The following is a 19,557-nucleotide window of genomic DNA, read 5'->3' as shown; positions in this document are numbered from 1 at the left end:
TACTATAATTAGAATATATTACAAGCAAATGAAAATTTTCACGTGTAGACTTTCCTAATCAACTATTTTGTTAGGACAGTAGAAAATAGAAGACTGTCACGAATGAACTGCAGATTTTTATGCATTTGTAAAGGGTCAATAGATTGCAGATTTTATGCATTTACGACAAAAATGACTAAAACTCTAGAATGATTCACGAAATAGAAAAGAGTATACGTTACTACAATACGTAACTTTCATTTCACTGAAATTATTAAAAGAAAAAAAAAATAGAAATTCCAAAATAATTCACGTTATTTGTAACAGATGCAGAAAATGCTTACTTTGCACAAAGATCAGCAGTTTATCAATCGGATACACGTGTCTACAAAGCAAAACGTTAGAATAAAATCGAATCGGTGTAATCAGATCGTCGAACATTATCTCACTAGTAAAATGAGGGTCCATTTTAGCATCGTCAAAGTCAGAGATCTGCAGGCACTATCGAGTATATAATCTCTCGACGTTACCATAATAGTTTGACCACCGTAATTCCAATCAACGCGTCAGAGCGCGCGTTTCAGTAGCCTATGTATCGCTAATGTGCATTAGCAGAGCGAGGTTCAGGGCCTGATGTTCTCATTGAAACCCAGCGAAGAGAGAGAGGATCTCGATCTAGATCAGCAGCATCCCGGGCGTCGTTCGATTGATCCCTCCTCGAAACGACTCGGTCACGGCCGCCATATCCAACGATCCGTCCAGACCAAGTAGACTTGTGTCCCGGAGTCACGATGTTGTTTTCTCTCCTGATTTGTAGATTCCGCATGCGTTATCGCGGTCGATGGAAATAAAATACGGCGTGGTGGTGGCTCATTCACCTCTCCGGGCTCCTGCGATGCCAGCAGCCATAATCCCTCATCCCCGCAAATATCGCGACCACAATGCTCGGCAGCCGCATAACTAATCCTGCCCAAGTACTTGGCTCTTGGTTTTCTCTCCGTTATACTCTCTGCACTCTTCCGCCCTGTTCTGTCTCTTCTTTTTCTTTCTCTTCTGTTTTTCTCTGTCTCTCTTTCTCTCTTTCTTTCACTTTCTTTCTCTTCCTCTTTCTCTCTTTCTCTCTCTCTCTTACTTATCCCGAGCCCGAACGAAAACGCAGACAACGAAGAAGAAAGCCACGCGCCGATAGAATCGCCGAGGCCGCTAAGCAGCACCAGCACCAACACCAGCACCAACACCAGCAGCAGCAGCAGCAGCAGCAACAGCAACACCAGCAGCAGCAGCAGCAACACCAGCAGCAGCAACAACAGCAACAACATCAGCAATCCCAGCAGCAGCAACAGAAGGAGGAGAAGTCCGGCGGCAAGGACTGGGAGAACGACTCCTGGAAAACGATACCGAGGGACGAGAAGAGCTGGCAGCTGTACAGAACCGCGATGGACCTGTGGGCGGAGTCGAACGCGAACCCGAGCAACGAGAACGGCGAGACCAGGTACACATCTAGCCGGCACTACGACAGCCAAGAACGCAAGAACGGCCGGGACTACTCTGACCGTGGCACCATGGAGAACGGTCCTAGCCGGAAGTCGGGCAAGAAGTCGCAGGAGAAGTCGAAGAAGAACGAGTACGAGGGCCGTGGTGGTCACGGGAACGCGAACCACAAGAACAAGATGATGAACAACGAGGAGCAGTTGCGAAGTTCGTCCAGGAGGAACAACGAACAGGCCGAGCAGAACCGTCGCGAAGCTAAACGCGGCAAGGAGCCGGTGGAGACGGAGGAGGACGAGATCGAGCTGGAGGAGGAGGAGGAGGACAGCTACAGCGGCCGGATCGATTATCAGAAGTACGAGGGTAAAAAGTATTACGGGGACCGGTCGGATGGTCCGGAACGGAATTCTCGCCGCGGAGGAGGAGGCGGCTATCGTCCGGTGGAGCAGGAGGAGCCGAAATACGAGAACGAGAAGTCGTCGTCCGGCTCGTCATCGGGCACCGACGACGAGAGCACGATCACGATCCCGGAGACCGGCCGGAAAGTGGAGCACATCGCTCAGAAGCTCGAGCAAACGGCGCAGAAATACGCCAGGGAGCACAGTCCGCCCAAGTTCATCGAGCGTAGGAACGACTATCGTAGTTACGACCGTCGTGAGGAGAAGCAAGCGCCGCCACCCTACGAGAGATACAACGAGGGTGACAGGGGTCGGGAGTCGCAGAGATTCGAGCGGGAGAGGGACCGTTACTTCGACAAATCGCCGGCCATGCCGCAGAAGACCTCCACTTACGAGCGCGACAGGACCTTCGAGAAGAATCCCGACCGGAACCGGAACATCGAGCGCGCTTCCGGGAGAAGGTTCGAGAGACCAAGACCGCCGTCCGAGGAAGCTCCCGAGAGGCCTACCGAGCCTCGGAGCGTCTACAGGGAACGCAGGTTCTCCGACAAAGAGGAGGCCATCTACGGCGAGACGAGATTTGTCAGGGAGGTCACCGTGGACAAGGAGCGAGGCTACGAGTCGAACTTCGAGACCAAGCTGGAGAGGACGAAGGTGATCGAGAGACACGGATATCAGAACCAGCTCGGGCAAGGCAACCTTCAGAAGTTCCCGAGGAACGGGACCAGGAGCATGGAGAAGAACGACACGAACAACAATACCTTGAAAGACGACAACAGGAAGCCGCTGCTGCCGCGACAGACGACAGCGGTGGGACACTTGATCCAGACCGGCAGAGCGTTCGACGAGTCGAAGAGTCCCAAGCTGGTGAAGAGGACCAAGTCTTTCTGGAGGTTCAGAAGGGACTCCGATGTCCTGGAGGGCATGGCGCTCTGGCAGCATAGGTCCTTGGTGGACATTCCTAAGATGATTAAGAAGGAGACGAAGGAGGACGTCGGGAACTCCGAGGAGCCCAAGAAGCCCAGCCCGGAAGGCAGCCCTAACTCTCGCCACAGTATAGAGACCAGAAACAGCGACGTAACGATCACCAACGAGACACGGCCGGAGGATTTGAAGCCAGCGGAGAGGAGCCATGTGCCGGAGAAGTCCGATTATTTCGAGGACTTCCCAACGCCGGCCGAGAGACCGAAGGCAGTCGAGAGGTCCGAGTACCGGATGCATCAGGAGGAGAGGTCCTATTTCATGGGCAATGTGTCCCGGAAAGCCATCATCGAGAAGGAGCGGAAACGGAGCCTGGAGGCCAAGCGGAACATGATCGTGGCTGAGCTGAAGGAGAACAATGAGGCGAAGAGAAACGAGAGGAGGAAAAAGTACACAGACGACGAGGACGGGATGACGCAGAACTTCAGCGAGACAGAGGCGTCCGACGAGGAGTCCACGTATAGTTGCATCGTAGTCAAGGACCAAACGGTCGCCGAGAAGACCCTATTGCCCAGGACCAAGCTGCGCAGGGATTCCGATCGCGAGAGGGATAAAAATACGTGCGGACCCTGGTACGATCTCTGGGGAGTGGACGCCTCGGTGAACAAGAAGAAGAAGAAGCAACAGTAAACCTAGAGAATCCCCTGGCCGTGGCGACACGTTGGCTCTTGTTGACGGTCGTCGATCGTCCGGAACAGGAGAACCAGTCCCGAACAGAATGGACGCGCAACTCACGGTCCGCTTTTTATGATTTCTATTCAGATTTGTTTTGTTTTTTAGTTATCGTTATCACCCCGACTTTCTCACGTCACGAACAGACCTTCCCATTGCTCCCGAAGTATCCGAACACTAGACGTGCGCTGGTACTCGCATCTCGCCAGCCGAGCCGAACTCGGTTCGATTTTTTCCAGTTACTCGAAATCGACGAACTGTTCGAACGTGCGAGTTACTTGAAAAATCCGAATTCGCGAACGCTCCTAAAATCACAAAGTAGAATCTCGATTATCCTTGAATATCGAAGTTCTCAAATCAATTAGAAATCAATTGAAATTGAAACTGACACTGTAATCTTAAATATCCTGTAAATCCTTGAAAAATGCGATTCCTGATGTCATTTGAAACAACTTTTTCCATAGCGAAAATCTTCTCGACGGCTTTGTTAACGAGTTATCAACGAAAATCGCGAACCAATCAGAGAACGAGTGCGACTGACACGCCACCCTCGCGGCCACTTCCACGTCGAGCTAGTCATCACGTTGGAATCTGTTCACTGTACTCGTTCTTTGATTGGTCCGCGTTTTTCGTTTATAACTCGTTAACAAAGCAGCGGAGAACATTTTCGTGAAGGAGAAAAATTCTTCGAATGACCTCGGGAATCACCTCTTTCAAGAACTTACAACATTTTTGAGACACCTTAGTATACAGGTGTCTCTAATGCATGTGTACTCTAATTAATATGCTTAATCAGATCAAGCATGAGCATTTGAGCCGATCGCATTTTTTCGAACAGTTCGCAACGATCTCGAATATCTCGATGAATTCGAACGCTCGACTCGGCTCGAAAGATCGATCATTGCTCGATTCGAATAAATCGAGTACTGGCGCACCTGTACCGCACACCTATCTTACCAGCAAGCGTAGCTGTTGCTCGATTACGTTTCCCGCTCTCGTCGGCGCTCGTTCACGATCAAATCGACCAGTTGACGTTAATCGAGCCTCGCGGAGCGTGCTGATGAACCGATACGCGTCCACGTGACGAGTGGGTTCGTATCGCGACGGAAAAACAACGTTATGGATGGTGATTCAATCATAACTCTTGTTCGATCTGTCGTTACAGGACACCGCTGTAATTCGTTGATGCTTGGATTGCTCCTGCAAAGTGGCACGTACAATAATTATTCATAGTTTAGCGTAGCCGGCTCCTTGATATGTTTGTTTTCGCATGTTCACGCACCGCCTGCCAACGAGTGCGCTCCATTGCATGTCGCATCGCAGACACTCGGCGCAGTTTTGATTTTTAATTAATTTATAGCGAATTGCTGCTGGCGGAACGTCGCTTTCCGTTTCTTCGAGGACGCGAGCACGAGTTTACTCGGCTATCGAATATTCAGAGTTTCTTTGTTTTAGAGACCATTTCTGTGGACATGATTCAGATGCAACGTTTCGTTGACTGTGCGTTGAATCTCGTTACTGTATTCTTTATGCATTAGAATGCATGATAATCTTGATGTTACTCTTTTCATTTCACAAGGAGATGGGGACAAAATTATTTTTCTCAAGCACCAGAGCTGGGTAATATTTATAAAGAGAATATTTGAAATAATATTTTAAATAATTGATTCTTCACAATTCAGATAAAATTGTATTTCAAATACGATATAAAAAATGTCAGTAAATAAAATATTTGATTTTAACTTGTTATATTTTTAAAGACAAGTATTCGCGTGTAACAAAGTGCATCTTTAATGTACGTTTATAGTGCACAGGAAAAATACTTCGATCGTTTTAGATTACCAAAATAATTATGTTTTATACTATAATTTAATAAAAAATATAAAATAAAAATATTTTATTTGATTATAATAAATCGAATAAATAAAATATTTTACTTCCAAAAGTACAATTCTTCCGAACAAATAAAATATTTCATTTTCAAATATACATGCATGATTCAAAATAATGTATCTATTTACCTTTTGCTATTTGAAATACTATTTTACCCAGCTCCGTCAAGCACATTGGAAAGAAGGCAAGGTGCTTGAGAAATAATTAGCTGGCAACACGACCATTTACACCGTGACATTATGCACAAAGAGCACAGCTGCGAGAACTGAATAAACAAAGAGAGGATGGTTTTTAATTAAGACACTAAACAAAACATACACGTTTCTTGAGCGAAGAATAAAATCTAATTATAAACTGTTCGTATTTAGAACGACTGTAGCAATTTTCTTACGACAAAACAGTGAAACGAACGTTACAAGTCCCATTGTAATTAAGAATAACGTATCGTTGCAGAAAGCCGCGGCCTTGGAAAGCAATTGGGAAAAGTGACGTTCCGCGCGCACAGCAACCAGCAGCCTCGAACTGTCAATCGCAATTACGAATTTCATTTTAATTAGCACTCGCAGTTGATACTGTATCGAACAGGTTCCGGGGAAATGTCGGTTTTTCGAACGGTTCGGCAATATCGGCGGGAAGAAAAGCGTCGGGCGCAGCGTCGCATGCACGAACGATTCGTACGAACGTGTCATTTCCCGCGAGCAACGACTGTCGATAACCAACGAATTGCACAAAATAATTATATGCAGGCCGGACGCGTAAGAACGAGCTTGGATACCGGTTTCGCCTGACTCGAAAGTTAATGGCCGCTGATCAGTCGGGAAAATTGATTTCCGGCGTTGCTCGTCGATATCGCGGACTTGTTCATTTGAATTATCGCTCAAAAATTCTGCAGCGTTCCCACGCTCGCATTTCGCGTCGGTGCGCGTATTTACCGTTATTTATTTAACTTTTCGTTCGAGCTTTTCCATCTGCAAGTTATGATTCCGAGCGCATTTCGTCGGATCGCCGTCCCGTCGCGCGGTGGTGCATTTGGCCTCAGAAGCTGGTTAAAATTATTTTACTCGCTTTTATGAGAGTGAAACAATGATATTGTTATACGAATATTATATGTTTGTCCATGCTATTTTACCTTAAAAGAACATTCCTGCTGTCTCGTTTTCAAAATATCTTTATTTGTTTCACAATCTCCTAAAATTAATCTAATCGAAAACGTTTAGAAGCGCTTGTAGACACTAATTCTAGTTGTATCGTAAATAGAAGATCGTCCTGAATCGAATAAAACATCGAAACAATAATTTCTATACGAATTGTTCGAAATTTAATATACTTCAACGAATTATCCATAATTTCTTAACTGATCACGAAAACACTGGCCATTAATGAGTGAACAGTAACAGAGAAACTAGATAAAACAGCAACGGATCTAGTTAAAAAAATCAACAAATTAAAAGAAAATGTATTGGAATATCGTTTTCTACTGTCAACTGTCTCAGAAAGCAAAATTTTATATGTCGCAGAAGATTTGTTGGATCGACTGTTGGCCAGTTTCTGTGGCCGAATACTGAAACCATTTTATCGAACTTTCTCCCGGCGTTCGGTCTTCGGTTTATCGCCGCGGTCGACGGAAGAATTCATTCCGGAGCCGTTTCATTAAATTCCGTCGCCGTCGTTTCAGTACATTCGACCGTGAACGAGAATATTTAGCTTCCGATAGCCGTGATGGAACCCGCCATCTCGTTTACGTTCGCGCCTGCGAGTGCTCGAAATGGCTGCCAGTTCGCTGCTGTTTGCGCCCCAAAGATGCAATATTAGTTCGCAACTGCAAGCCCCTAGCTATTTACGAATGTTCGTTCGATTTCCTTTCCGAAGTTCGTAGCACAGTAACTCGGTGTTTCTCGTGATGATGTTGTCGTTCCTGGTCCTCGTAATTATTCGACTTAGCGTTTCACACTCACTTCAGAGTGAGTCGTCTGTTATCGGAACCATTTTTTGTCACATTTTTATTGCGCACAGATTCGCAGAATCATATTGTGCAAAAGAGATTTCTTTTTATTGCGATCGAAGAAGAATTGACATTTGTTCCATGAGAGAATCTGTATCGATAAAAGAAACTTTGGAAATCTTTAAGTTCTTAAGAAACGTCGATTCAATTGTTAAAGTTGTTTTTAATAGCGAAAGCTCCCCGAAATCCGTCGTCGGGGCACTGTAATTGGCTCCTCTGCCCTATCTCGCCAGGCATCCGTTTCACATTTATTAAACCAGACCGTTCAACGTTCGGTTCTTCTAGGACGAACATATTCGCCACCGTGAAGCTGCGCAAAACGAAGACGAACGATCGCTCGGCGCCGGCGTTGTCATGAGATAAGCTCTTCATCTAGATTACTTTCCACGTGTGATGTTAGACGCTACCGACAAAGAAGGGGCGGTCTCCCCGTGCGAGAGACAACAGTTCCTTTCATGCAAAGGCTTCTGAAGCGAGCGCGCTTCGGGGATCTTCTTCACACGGCGTGGGTGTCCGTCCAACGAACGCCTCTCTCTCTCTCTCTCTTTTTCTCTCTTTCTCTATCTTTCTCTATCTTTATCACACACTTCAATCCTCTATGACTATTCTTTTTAAAGAACATAGACAACGATTCGTCCAGCCGTCGGCGCGGCACCGGGCGACGACACCTTTTGTCAGCTTCTTCTGCGACAGCTCTTCGACAGGTGTGCAGACCCGGACAAAGAAATTGCTGTGACGCTTCGCGAGAATTTTATTGTTCTCCGGAATACACAGTTCGTGCGAAAGAAATGTGCTGCTGAACTGTTAACAAATTATTATTTTGGCCCGCTATACGAGGTTGCCATTTTTTGGGGAGGATTTTGCGGGTAAGATTTGTTAGCCTTTGTATCTTCCTAGTGATGAGGATGATTAAAAATTTTGTTTCGTGAAATCTGTACATCTTTTACGCGATGCTATATAGAGTTTTATTTCTATAATATGTAAGTATTTATTCGCAGTGGTGTGCATAATTGTAGAATCAAAGTAACGTTTACATTTTTATCGATGTTCAAATAAAAATCAGGAAAGAATTTTCTTTCTGTTTTCTATTATTTATTCACACCACTGTATATAGTATTTCCATACTATTTATCAATTCTATATAGAGAATTATTTCCAACGTTTTGTTACTTTATATTTTATTTAAAGCGTTACATTCAATTTGTTGGCAACTGATTCGATACGAGTTTCCCAGTGCAAAGGGTTAATTATTAATTGAGTCTTATTACTAGACCGCGGATTTTTATGCATAATAAAAATTATCTGAGTCAATAATAGGATTTGAATAGAAATCCATTTCTTCTTTTGACGATTTCGAGAAGTAACGTCTTCGTTACTTGGAATTCCACCTAGTCATTTTTATCATAAATGCTTAAAATTCGCAGTCTACTTATTATATCATTGAATTGTTCTTTAATTCGACTAAAGTATCATCTCTCAAAAAATGGCCAAGTTGACGAAATATAACGCTTATATAGGAATTTGTGTATTTTTGTTCCGTTATTGATACCGATAGGCAAATGGCAATTTCGAGAACCCGAGCAGTACCAAGTCGAAGAGAATTGGATTTCCCCAACCATTTGTCAATTGATCGGCGCAATTTAACGCGGACTGATAAGCATGGAATCTTGAGGGACCATTTTGCGATCAACGATACGCTTTTATACGCGACGTTTTACGGGAGCTTCTCTTGCGATTTTCGAGCATATTTTATCCGTCATAGAGGGTTGGAGGACCGTCCTTGAATCGAAGGGCTATAAAAGTGTCTGCGTCGTCCAGGTAAGACATTCGTCAAGCATCTCTTACGCGTTTTATTTCAATATCGCCAACAAATTATCGAAAGAGACGCTTCTTTCTTTTGAAGTCTGCCTTGTTTTACAACGTTCGTCTATCTTCTCTCAACGATTATTTGTTACGTCCGCGTTACAACGTTTCACGCCCGTAGAAAAGTATGTAGAGAACATTTATCGTTTCCTAGCTTTTTATAATTCTTTCGAGGCAATTGCTAATTTTCTCGTGAAATAGACCTTGAAATATTTTTAGCGACTTCCGACGTTAGACTGTTTAAGATTTGTACATTGTATCGAATCGCACTATTTATTGTGAGAAATGTATGTTACACAAGTTTCTGCCGATTCGTTTGCAGAATATGTAGCACCTGAGACAGACACGAATTTGGCGCTCGACGCGGATAGAATAAGTTTGTGTAGGATGCTCGGTGCGTTCATTTTTCTATTAAAGCGACATTCAAACATTTTCGTAATTGGATTTATTGAAAATTGAGTCAAAAGTAATTTTTTCTAATAGTGATTCAGGAATTGATTTCCTCTATTAAAACTGTTTTTAAGACTACAAGTCGAACTTAAATCTTGCAAACATTCCTGTTGTCTTATTTCTTCTCCGTTTATTATTTAATCTCGAAGTGCATAATGAAGTGTGCAGCTTAAGACATGATCGAATGCTCCAAATTGGTTATTGACTACACTATATATAATTTTCTTCATTTTAATCCTCAATTTACGATGTTACACTTGTCTTTAACTTATGGTGTAAACAACATTAATTAATTAATTAATTAATTAATCATTTGTGGGATATTTATAAAACTTCTTTTATTATAAATTATAAGGCGAACTAAGATCTTGCAAAAACTGATTCGTTTCCGTTACATCTTGTTTCAAAAAGCATTCATCAAGATTTTATTTGCAATATCTCACTGCCTAGGGTGACCGTAGAGCTTATTTTATCGTCAGTCGCCAAACTCAGTCTGAGAAACGATTCCATATCCAAAGATCCCAGTCACAGATTCCGGGTCGAAGTTGATCGAACGACCCGAATATCCCACGGCGCAACGTTTTATTTCCTTGTTTACCGAAACACCTCGAGCGCGGTCGACGTCGACGCGACGTGAGGCGATTCGATCCGGCCGTTTGCGTTTCCGCGACTGCGATTCCTGGTGCCCCGTCGATCGATGACCGTCGTACGATCCGCGCACAACTATCCGTTATTTTTATCGAGTACTCGATAGACTCGGGACTGTAACGACAGTTTATTTCCGGGCAAGTTAATCCGCGACGCAGTTTCCTCTCCTTCGACGGGCCGGTGTCGCGTCGTCACAGAATGAAACTTTCATTCGAGACGTCGTAAAGCTGCTTTACGCTCCTGCTCGCGGGTTAAGGCTCGTAAAATTTCACTTCCCATTTTTTTTGCCCTCTCATCGAGCCACACGCTGGATTTCCTCCGCCGTGGTGCCGGAGGTTCTTCAGCCCGTCGGCCCGTGAAAATGAAGCCCGATGAGAGGACCAACCTAGACTTCTTTTCTTCGGTGAAAAATACCGCGGATCGTGCGTTCTTCACCCGTGGGAGAACCAGCCCTTTGTGTCCCTGACCTTTGTTAACCCTTCCGCATCTTGGGGCGACGAGACTTTGGTACGACGTGCACTTCGACGAGTGATGAACTTGGCTTCTTCGCCAAATGACGAGACTTACTTTCCGCAGATACGGATCGCGACATTTTTTTTCCGCGAAACATAGAATTTATTTTATTTGAATTTACCGAATCCATTTGCGAAGAGAATTGATTTTCATTTAGCTGTAATATTGTTGAGTTAGATCCATTGGTCCTTCGTTGGATGAGCTCCTTTTAGTTTACTTTGTAATATTAATTGAAAAAAAGCGAAGACAGAAATTTATTACAGTTTTTGTCGTGCGTCTAACTTTACATTGCACGATTAATTCGGAAAAGTTTGAAGCACGTCACGATTTAAAAATAAATTCTTTCGTTAATGATTGCTCCTTTCCTCGGAAATGTTATTCTGTTACAACAATGAATCGTCCCATAAATCTATACAAAAATAATTGAACTCTAATGTATTTATTGTAACACTTCTTTGTACGCCAAAATCCATCAAAAAAGAAATTCTTTTTTAAAAGAAAACTATGGAAATAATTTTTGAAAGAATTTTCGCGATTTCTTCCCAGTCCCCTTCGTTACACCAAAATCAATGAATCACCACGTCTAATTAGTGAAATGGAAAATCATCTCGGACGATATTATTAATTCAGCGAATGAACATCGATCGGAAATCAGAGGAGCATTTGTTGGATATAATTAAATCTACCATCAAAAGAATGTAACACTCAGCCTTTCATTAAGAACGCAAGAAAGAAGAATGCACACTTCTCTAGTCACCCTCCGCCACTTAATTAAACTGCAGAAGGGTTAACTGGCACTTCGATCGACGGAACTCTTTGTCCCTCTGGCGGCGTCGCCATATTTGTCCAACAAGAGGGTGCAACATTGCCCGTTCAACGCCGCGTGCATTATTTTCGTGTCTTCGTAGATAAAAAGCGCAACCGTTTCCGAGCAATCGAGCAGTTTGCCAAGGAAACGTTGAACATCGGAAAATGTAAATCATTAGCAGAATCCCTTGGTAACGAGGAAACTTCCGTAGTCCCGCGGTTCCAGTTAAAAGTACGACGAGCAGATTTTAATTCCGCGTTCCCCGTTCTTCGCGGCTGCTGTTCCGTTCATTCGATGCCCCGTCGAGAACGTCGTTGCTCGTTCGTTCTAATCAACGTGACGAAGTTTGCTTTGCAACGTGAGATTCTACTGCCACGTTATTTTTTAACGGAGTTCGAATCTTCTTCGAGACTTTTATCCCGTAGACCTAAGCGAACTTTTTTAATGAAGACCTTTGCGTTTTGGCGTTTTAACCCTCGTCCATCAATTCGACGCAGTTCGCATTGGCACTGGATACATAGCAGGACACGAATAAAGATACGAGTATTTTCCTGTAATCTTGGGTTTCAATTTTTAATACATTCACTACTCCGCGTTCGGTGTTACAGTATTTTAATAAATGTCCTTCGTGAAATGTTGAAATAATTTAGTAAACGAAAGTTGTGGATACGTAATAATTATGTTATGCACAGGAGGTCCCAAAATTGTGATACTTCCGGGAAATGATGGATTGCTGAGGTCATTTGAAGTAACTTTTTCCTTTACAAAAATTTCCTCCGAGGTATCGTTCACGAGTTATTAACGAAAGACACTGACCAATGAGGGGCGAGCACTCGGCTGGCGCTAGGCCGCCGAGCCAATGAGCGGAACCGGGCTTCTTCCGGGCTCGCGCCAGCCGAGCTCGCCTCTCATTGGTCAGTACTTTTCGTTAATAACTCGTTACCGATGCTTCGGAGAAAATTCTTGTAAAGGAAAAAGTTGCTTCGAATGACCTCAGGAATCCCTCATTTCCCGAAGGTACTATAATTTTAAGACACCCTGCATACTTTTTATATCATTAAAATTGATTTTCATACGAGATCGTGAATGTCATTCGTTGCGACAGGAGGTGCATAAACATTCACTTACATTTTGAATAAATATAACAATCTATAAATAAGATAATCAAATTATTAAATTTTGATAATCGTGTCAGCGTTTGTGTCACATTCACTCAATTTTGTCACAAATGCATAAAACTCGCAGTCTAGTCGTAGATCAATGCTAATCCTACGGGATATTGAAATCGACTGACTTGCCATTTTCATTACACAAGAGAGATGAATGGATGAGGGTTAAGTCCGTGCTCCCCAGGTTGATAAGTCTCTAATTTAGATTCGTTGAATGCAATCCCGCGCGTTCTGACTTATCCAGCGAATTCCCTCACCGTCGAGTCGCAGAAAGATTTTCTTCCCATCCGAAATGAACGAAAGGTCATCTCGATAAGTGCAATAAAAGATCGTCGTTCACGCGAACGACTCGGGGGATCCAATGATCGTTCCCCGTTGGTAAAAAGAATTTTTATTGCCGAACGTTTCTACTAATACTGCCAGGCATTCCAGAGCTTCTCGATTATGCGATGCTTTGGATGAATCGAAGAGCTTTCATCAACGAACTACCATAATCGTAAAACATCGATCATCGATACCCGTAAGCAGTCTAGATCCATCGACGCTCCGGCAATGGGAAGCTCGAGAGCGAGAATCAAACGTCTCGCAACCCCCCCGATCATTCCTAGCCGCCCTGAATTCGGGCCACGCGATTGTAAATAATAATTCACACACCTTCTTGGACACACGTATTACCGTTCTTCCACTTCGACACGTATTAATTGCGCAGTAACCCGTGTATACAGACGCGTACACACGTAGGCGAGGGATCTCCGAACGAGCTTCGAAACATAACGAGTCATTCCAGAGTTTCATTCCTCCTTAGCAAATATTCGTAGCGTTTTTACCATTTTTTTACGTGTCAAGCGACTATTGTACTCGGATTATGTTCGTGGTATCGTATTCTGTTTAACGAAAAATGTTTATAGTGTCGTAAACTGTTTGACGAAATGTGTTCGAAGCATCGTAAACTGTTCGACGAAACATGTTCGAAATACCGTTAATTATTTCACGAAGTATGTTCGACGTGTCGTTAATTATTCCACGAAATATATTCGACGCACTGTAAATTATTTCACGAAATGTGTTCGAAGTAGCGTAAACTGTTTGACGAAACATGTTCGAAGTATCGTAAATTATTTCACGAAGTATGTTCGACGTATCGTAAATTATTTCACGAAATATATTCGAAGTATCGTAAACTGTTTGACGAAACATGTTCGAAGTATCGTAAATTATTTCACGAAGTATGTTCGACGTATCGCAAATTATTCCACGAAATTTATTCGAAGTATCGTAAACTATTTGACGAAACATGTTCGAAGTATCGTAAATTAATTCACGAAATATGTTCGACGTATCGCAAATTATTCCACGAAATTTATTCGAAGTATCGTAAACTATTTGACGAAACATGTTCGAAGCATCGTAAATTTTTTCATGAAATATGTTCGAGGTATCGTAATCTATTTCACGAAATATGTTCGAGCCATCGGAAACTGTTCGACGAAAAATGTTTGAAGTATCTTGAACATTGCTGCCTGTATTGAGATACGTATTTGTTGACCCTCGTGCTTCGAATACCCGGCCATTACGAATCCGATCCGCGTTTATTTATTTGTATGATTATGTATATAGGTGAATGATAAATATGCAGAGAGTTATTGCAAATGCAGTAACCATTTGATGAAAAATTGAATCAACGAAAATATTCGAACGTGAGATTCAATTTGATTCTGTACTGTGTTCCGGCATCGAACTTTCGAAAATCCTCTCTACACGTGAAATTCGATTTTTCGTCGTAAAACTTGCGAGCGATGGAAAAATGGCCGAAGATTTTGTCTGTCACGAGGGTCAAATTAAAGCGAGTGTATTTCGGAAACTGGATCACGAAAGTTTGCGATTGCTGCTACGGCAGAGTTGTGCAGAATTACGATTGTAATTACATTGTAATTCGTAATTTCAGATCGTCATTCATCAATCAAATTACAAAGTAGTTCAATTACATTGTATTTCATTCAAACAATTAGCAATTGAATTAATTGAAAGGTTTGGATTGTGCAATTGAATGACAATGTAATTGAAATCGAATGCAATTCAATTACGTAAATAAATTACAATTCAATTAGATTAGCAGAACTCTACGCTGGTTCTAGACATTTAGTTACGAAAACCATGAAATAAATAGGGAAATATGATATTTTAGTCAGGTGTGTGTGAGAATTGATTTTTTGAACGTCGAGCTTGAATTCGTTTGGTAAAATGTTGACTCTGAAGATCGCTGTTATTTTACGTTACTTTGATCGATAAAACAACGAAGCTTTTCGACTCTAAATCGAAAGAAAAATGAATCCGTATTTCTGAATGAGAGTAATTTATTTATCGCAGCGAGAGACTCGTAGTCAGAAGATAGTTCGTTGTCGATCGATTTCTGAGGCCGTATTTTAGCGACAACCATAAGAGAATTAACGAGACCTTGTGTATAACACGTTGCGGACCCGATAGTATTCGCAGAAATTTCGTGCTGCTCACGTTCGTTCGGAAGTTACATCGTGCACTTCACCGGATTTGTTTAGAATGTAACAAGAAAGGCGTTCCCCGCTCGTTTCGGAGATCCCGGATGTAAATTACATAGCTTGTGAAGGAAACACATAAATAATTAAGGAAAAAAAGGTTTAGGGCAACTTCTTTTGTAATTGCGTTAGGTAAGCGATTGCGCGTGCACGCGAGTCCAGAGAAGAAGATGTTAATATATTATAAATAAACATATTATATCGGTGAGCGTACCGAAAGCGGAGTCGAACGCTACGATGACGGTCAGCTCGTTTGCCCGGCGAAAAATCATTTCGCGGACGAGCATGATTCGACTGCCGCTTTCGGTGACTTTTTGGGTAGTCTAGGGAAAAACGAAATGATGAAATTGTTGTAATAAGAACCATGTATACATGCATATACGTTATATATATATATATTATTGTTATTATATTACCGTTTTTTGTGCATGTTCGTAGTACCGATATTCATTCAATTGTCACCCCGCCACATTCTTCCAGATTTTCGTTAATTACGTCGTGTTTGGATTCTAAAGTTACTGTATAATAGAGAAAAATATTTTAGCAGTGACAACAAATAATGTACAGTACGTTTGTTTATCGATAATCTTTTCTGAAATTTTTCCGTTCGATTGGATCTAATTTGAGGTGGAAAATCGAGTTGTTCCCAATGATATCAAACTGTAATTACAATATTATTTAGTGATTAAATTATAGGAATGAAATTGGGTTGTCGATGTATAATTGGAAATATTCGAAGATTAATTAGATGAGGCGCGCACGAATGTTCCGATTTCATGAAATAAATTTGAGACGCGAAGCGATGTTTTTCGTTCTTCTTCTAGCAACAGTTTTCCCGCCGATAAGTTTTCGTGTACGAGATAAATAACGGCGACTTTATTGAACGGGACATGGTATCATACCATTCTGCTTTCCAATCACGGAAGAAGGAAGCCATTGCTTATCCGTCGAAGACAGCGATATCGCAGGTGAACTCCAAGCAGGTAGGTATTTTATCTGCGCAATATTGTTTCGTTAAGGTTAATAGGCGAAGATCGGTTACGCGAGCAAACTGTTGAGAGAGACCGTCGTAACTTCTGACAAGGAGAACTTGCAGCCGGACGAGTGTCAATTAACTGGAAAATGCGCGCTGAATTTTTAGAAACCGGCGAGAAAACGGAATCTTTTTAGATATCACAATTTCATTTTAAGAACGATCATTTAGTACGTCTTTATATTTTTAACCATTTGTCATTATTTTTGTTTATCAAAATATTATCGTTTACATTCAATTATGCTAGTTACAACTTCCTGAATGATATCAGTTGCAATTGTCAATTATGTTAGCCGAAATTGTCAATTATATTAGTTATAATTGTTAATTACGTCAATGTCAATTGTCAATTACGTTAGTTGTAATTATCATACTTGAATATGATTATATAACATTCAATTTATGTAACATGATTATGCTAAAACATGCGCATCGTTGCCAAACTCCATTTATCAATTTCGTTGGAAACAGTTATTTACATCATTGAAATACAATTAATATTATGTTATTAATATGTAGCACGCATACATAAATTTATTACCGTAATTAATACGTTAAATTTCACCAACAATATACCGGGTAGTCCATCAAGAACGGGCCGCCTAAATTGTCTTCTCTAACTGTAATATTATAAATATTTGTGGAACTTGAAATCTCATATAAAATAAATCCGATGCCAATTAAAAAATATAACCTTAGAGAATGAACAAAGTAAAGAAGATAAATGGTTGGAGCACCCTATATGCATTATAACATGTTAATTAATTGATTGAACACGTTGACGTTAATTATATTTGAATACACTTTGTATCATTTAGGTACAAGAGGACATAATACTTGTTCAAACTAACAACTAACTAAATCATCACAAAATAACATTTCCATGGTAAAACCAGCTGGTAAAACCAGCGTTAACAATCAATATTTCACGCTCCAAAAACTACAAATAAATATTCGTATATTTTTCGATAAATCATAGTTTCACCGTCGCATGTAAAATATTTTTCAACTTGTTCGTTTTTCGTCGTCAAAATCGCTTCTCCCCCAATCTGAATAAGTTCTCGCCTCCCAAAAATCCGTGGGCACCAAATATTTCAACTTGGCAAATATTTTCAAGGTCTCGGCCGCGCGAGACAAATTTCGAAGGGCGCGCGTTAAAAATCGACCGTGTGCGCCGGCCCCGAAAGTGGCCCGATTTGCATTTATTTCTTCGATCTCCGGGGATTTGTAACGATGCAACGTGCTGCAACCGGATGGTCGCCAGCCGGCATGACGATCGACCTCGAAAAGAGGGAGACAACGGGGCAGATGATTAAACACGGGGAACACGTTTGTTTCGCTTTCGCCCGGAGGAATCGGCAAATACGCGAAATTGTGCTCCGCCAGCCGGTCGTCCGATTGGTTCCCGTCATTGCGAAAAATTTCGTTATGAGCCGGGACAATGGACAGAACTATGCGTCGATTCTTTTTTTTTTTCATTTCTGCTCCCTTCGATAAAGCGAACCGACCGTTTCCGGCCATTTTTTCGAGCCAGACGGGCTTCCGGTTCGCTGACGCTGTTTTCGAAGTTCTGATCTGTTCCTTTTTCCTGGTCCCTGCAATTTCCCGCGGTGTTTACGAATTATCTGCTCACACTATGCCGATGCGTTCTACTATTTCTGTTTTTCGACGATCTGTTTTGTATTGTGTTGGTAGCTGCGATCATAATATTGACGATAGTCTTTAAATTGAGCCGTTTATTTTGAAAGTGGCATTAGTCACTTTACCGCAATGAAAAGTGGTGATTTTTTAATGTTTATACGAAATTATTTATACTGAGAAATATATCAGTATCCTGAGATAACAAATACAAGTAAATCTTCTCGAAAGTTAGCATCCATATTTTTAAACGTGTTAAAATGCAAACCCTTAAATATATCGACTTAAAAACAAAGTGACTTATGCCACTTTCAAAATAAACGGCTCAATTGTATGTTCTCGAGAGACACAAAAGTTGTTTAATATATCCCCGTTGATTTAATATTGAAAAACGTGAGACACACATTGTGTAACGCTATAAGTCGGCAATTATATTCGTTTTTATGATAATTAGAATTAGAATTTTGAATTTTTATGTTTCAGGTTTAAAAGCTATAATTATTTTCTAAATAGTATTTATCTTATTATTCACCAAAAGATTGGTCTAAAATGAAACTACCATTGACACGAAACTGCAGCAAATTTCTTTTTATCTTGCTGATACTCTCAAAACATATTTAAATAATATATATTAATAGGTAATTAAATTATAATAATTAATAGATATTTATATCTAAATATCTAAATATTTTTACTTTGACTTGTAATTTTTACTATTCTTTTTAATATGCCTGTTACTTTAAAAATAATACAATTTTATGATGTATAATTATCACTAGACTGCGAATTTATATGTAAGACAAAATAAAATCAACTGCAAGATTCTTGAGCTGCATAGACATTTATTTCTGTTCTTAATCATTTTAAGAGGTTCGAAATAATAAAATAGTATTTTAAAATTTTGTAAATCTTTTCACTGTTCTTGATTCGATCCACACAGTTTTATCATAAAATAGCATAAAATCCACAGTTTAATTAATAATAATAAGCAGTGTCACAAATTACTAACTCCAGCATTTTCAACATTCTGTTCCTTTACGTTTTCCTTAACGTGCTCGAAATTTCACAAGAATATTTAAAATATCAGCGGCATTTGATTATTTATATGCTGGATAAATATTACATACCGCGCAGCAACCATACGTTCACTCCACGATTTCACATCAATTTTTCAGCATTCTGGGACGATGCTTCCCTGGAATTGACTTCCACCCATGCGATATTTCACTCGAGATATTTCACGTTTACATCGACTCTATAACTTTGGCTTTCACGTGACGTTCCGCGCTCCAATAATAAATGTTGGACGAATAAAGAATTGAATTACACCGTCGCAAAATGTTGCCTAGAGGATAGTTAAAGCGTCAAACGAACAACGCCGGGACAAGGGAAAATTGTAGTCCCGGATAGACAGCAATCATTCTGTGAAATATTTCGTTCACGGGCGCTAAGGATAAACTTGTCAACGAC

At 41.3% G+C, this 19,557-nt stretch overlaps 1 protein-coding gene across 1 annotated transcript in view; it reads left to right on the top strand.

The window, feature by feature from the left end:
• IRSp53 (Insulin receptor substrate 53 kDa) overlaps positions 1–15,845 on the top strand; it is a 337,247-nt gene extending 321,402 nt beyond the window's left edge. The window contains exon 14 of the mRNA XM_076525365.1: positions 1,139–15,845. Within this exon, the coding sequence (XP_076381480.1) occupies positions 1,139–3,476 (2,338 nt within the window). The 3' untranslated portion in view covers positions 3,477–15,845. The remainder of the gene's footprint in view (positions 1–1,138) is intronic.
• The last annotated feature ends 3,712 nt before the right edge of the window (positions 15,846–19,557 follow it).

Source organism: Megalopta genalis, chromosome 11 (assembly GCF_051020955.1).
Source record: "Megalopta genalis isolate 19385.01 chromosome 11, iyMegGena1_principal, whole genome shotgun sequence".
NCBI lineage: Eukaryota > Metazoa > Arthropoda > Insecta > Hymenoptera > Halictidae > Megalopta > Megalopta genalis.
Note: the sequence above shows the minus strand (reverse complement) of the source record. Positions and strands in the feature narration are given on the sequence as shown.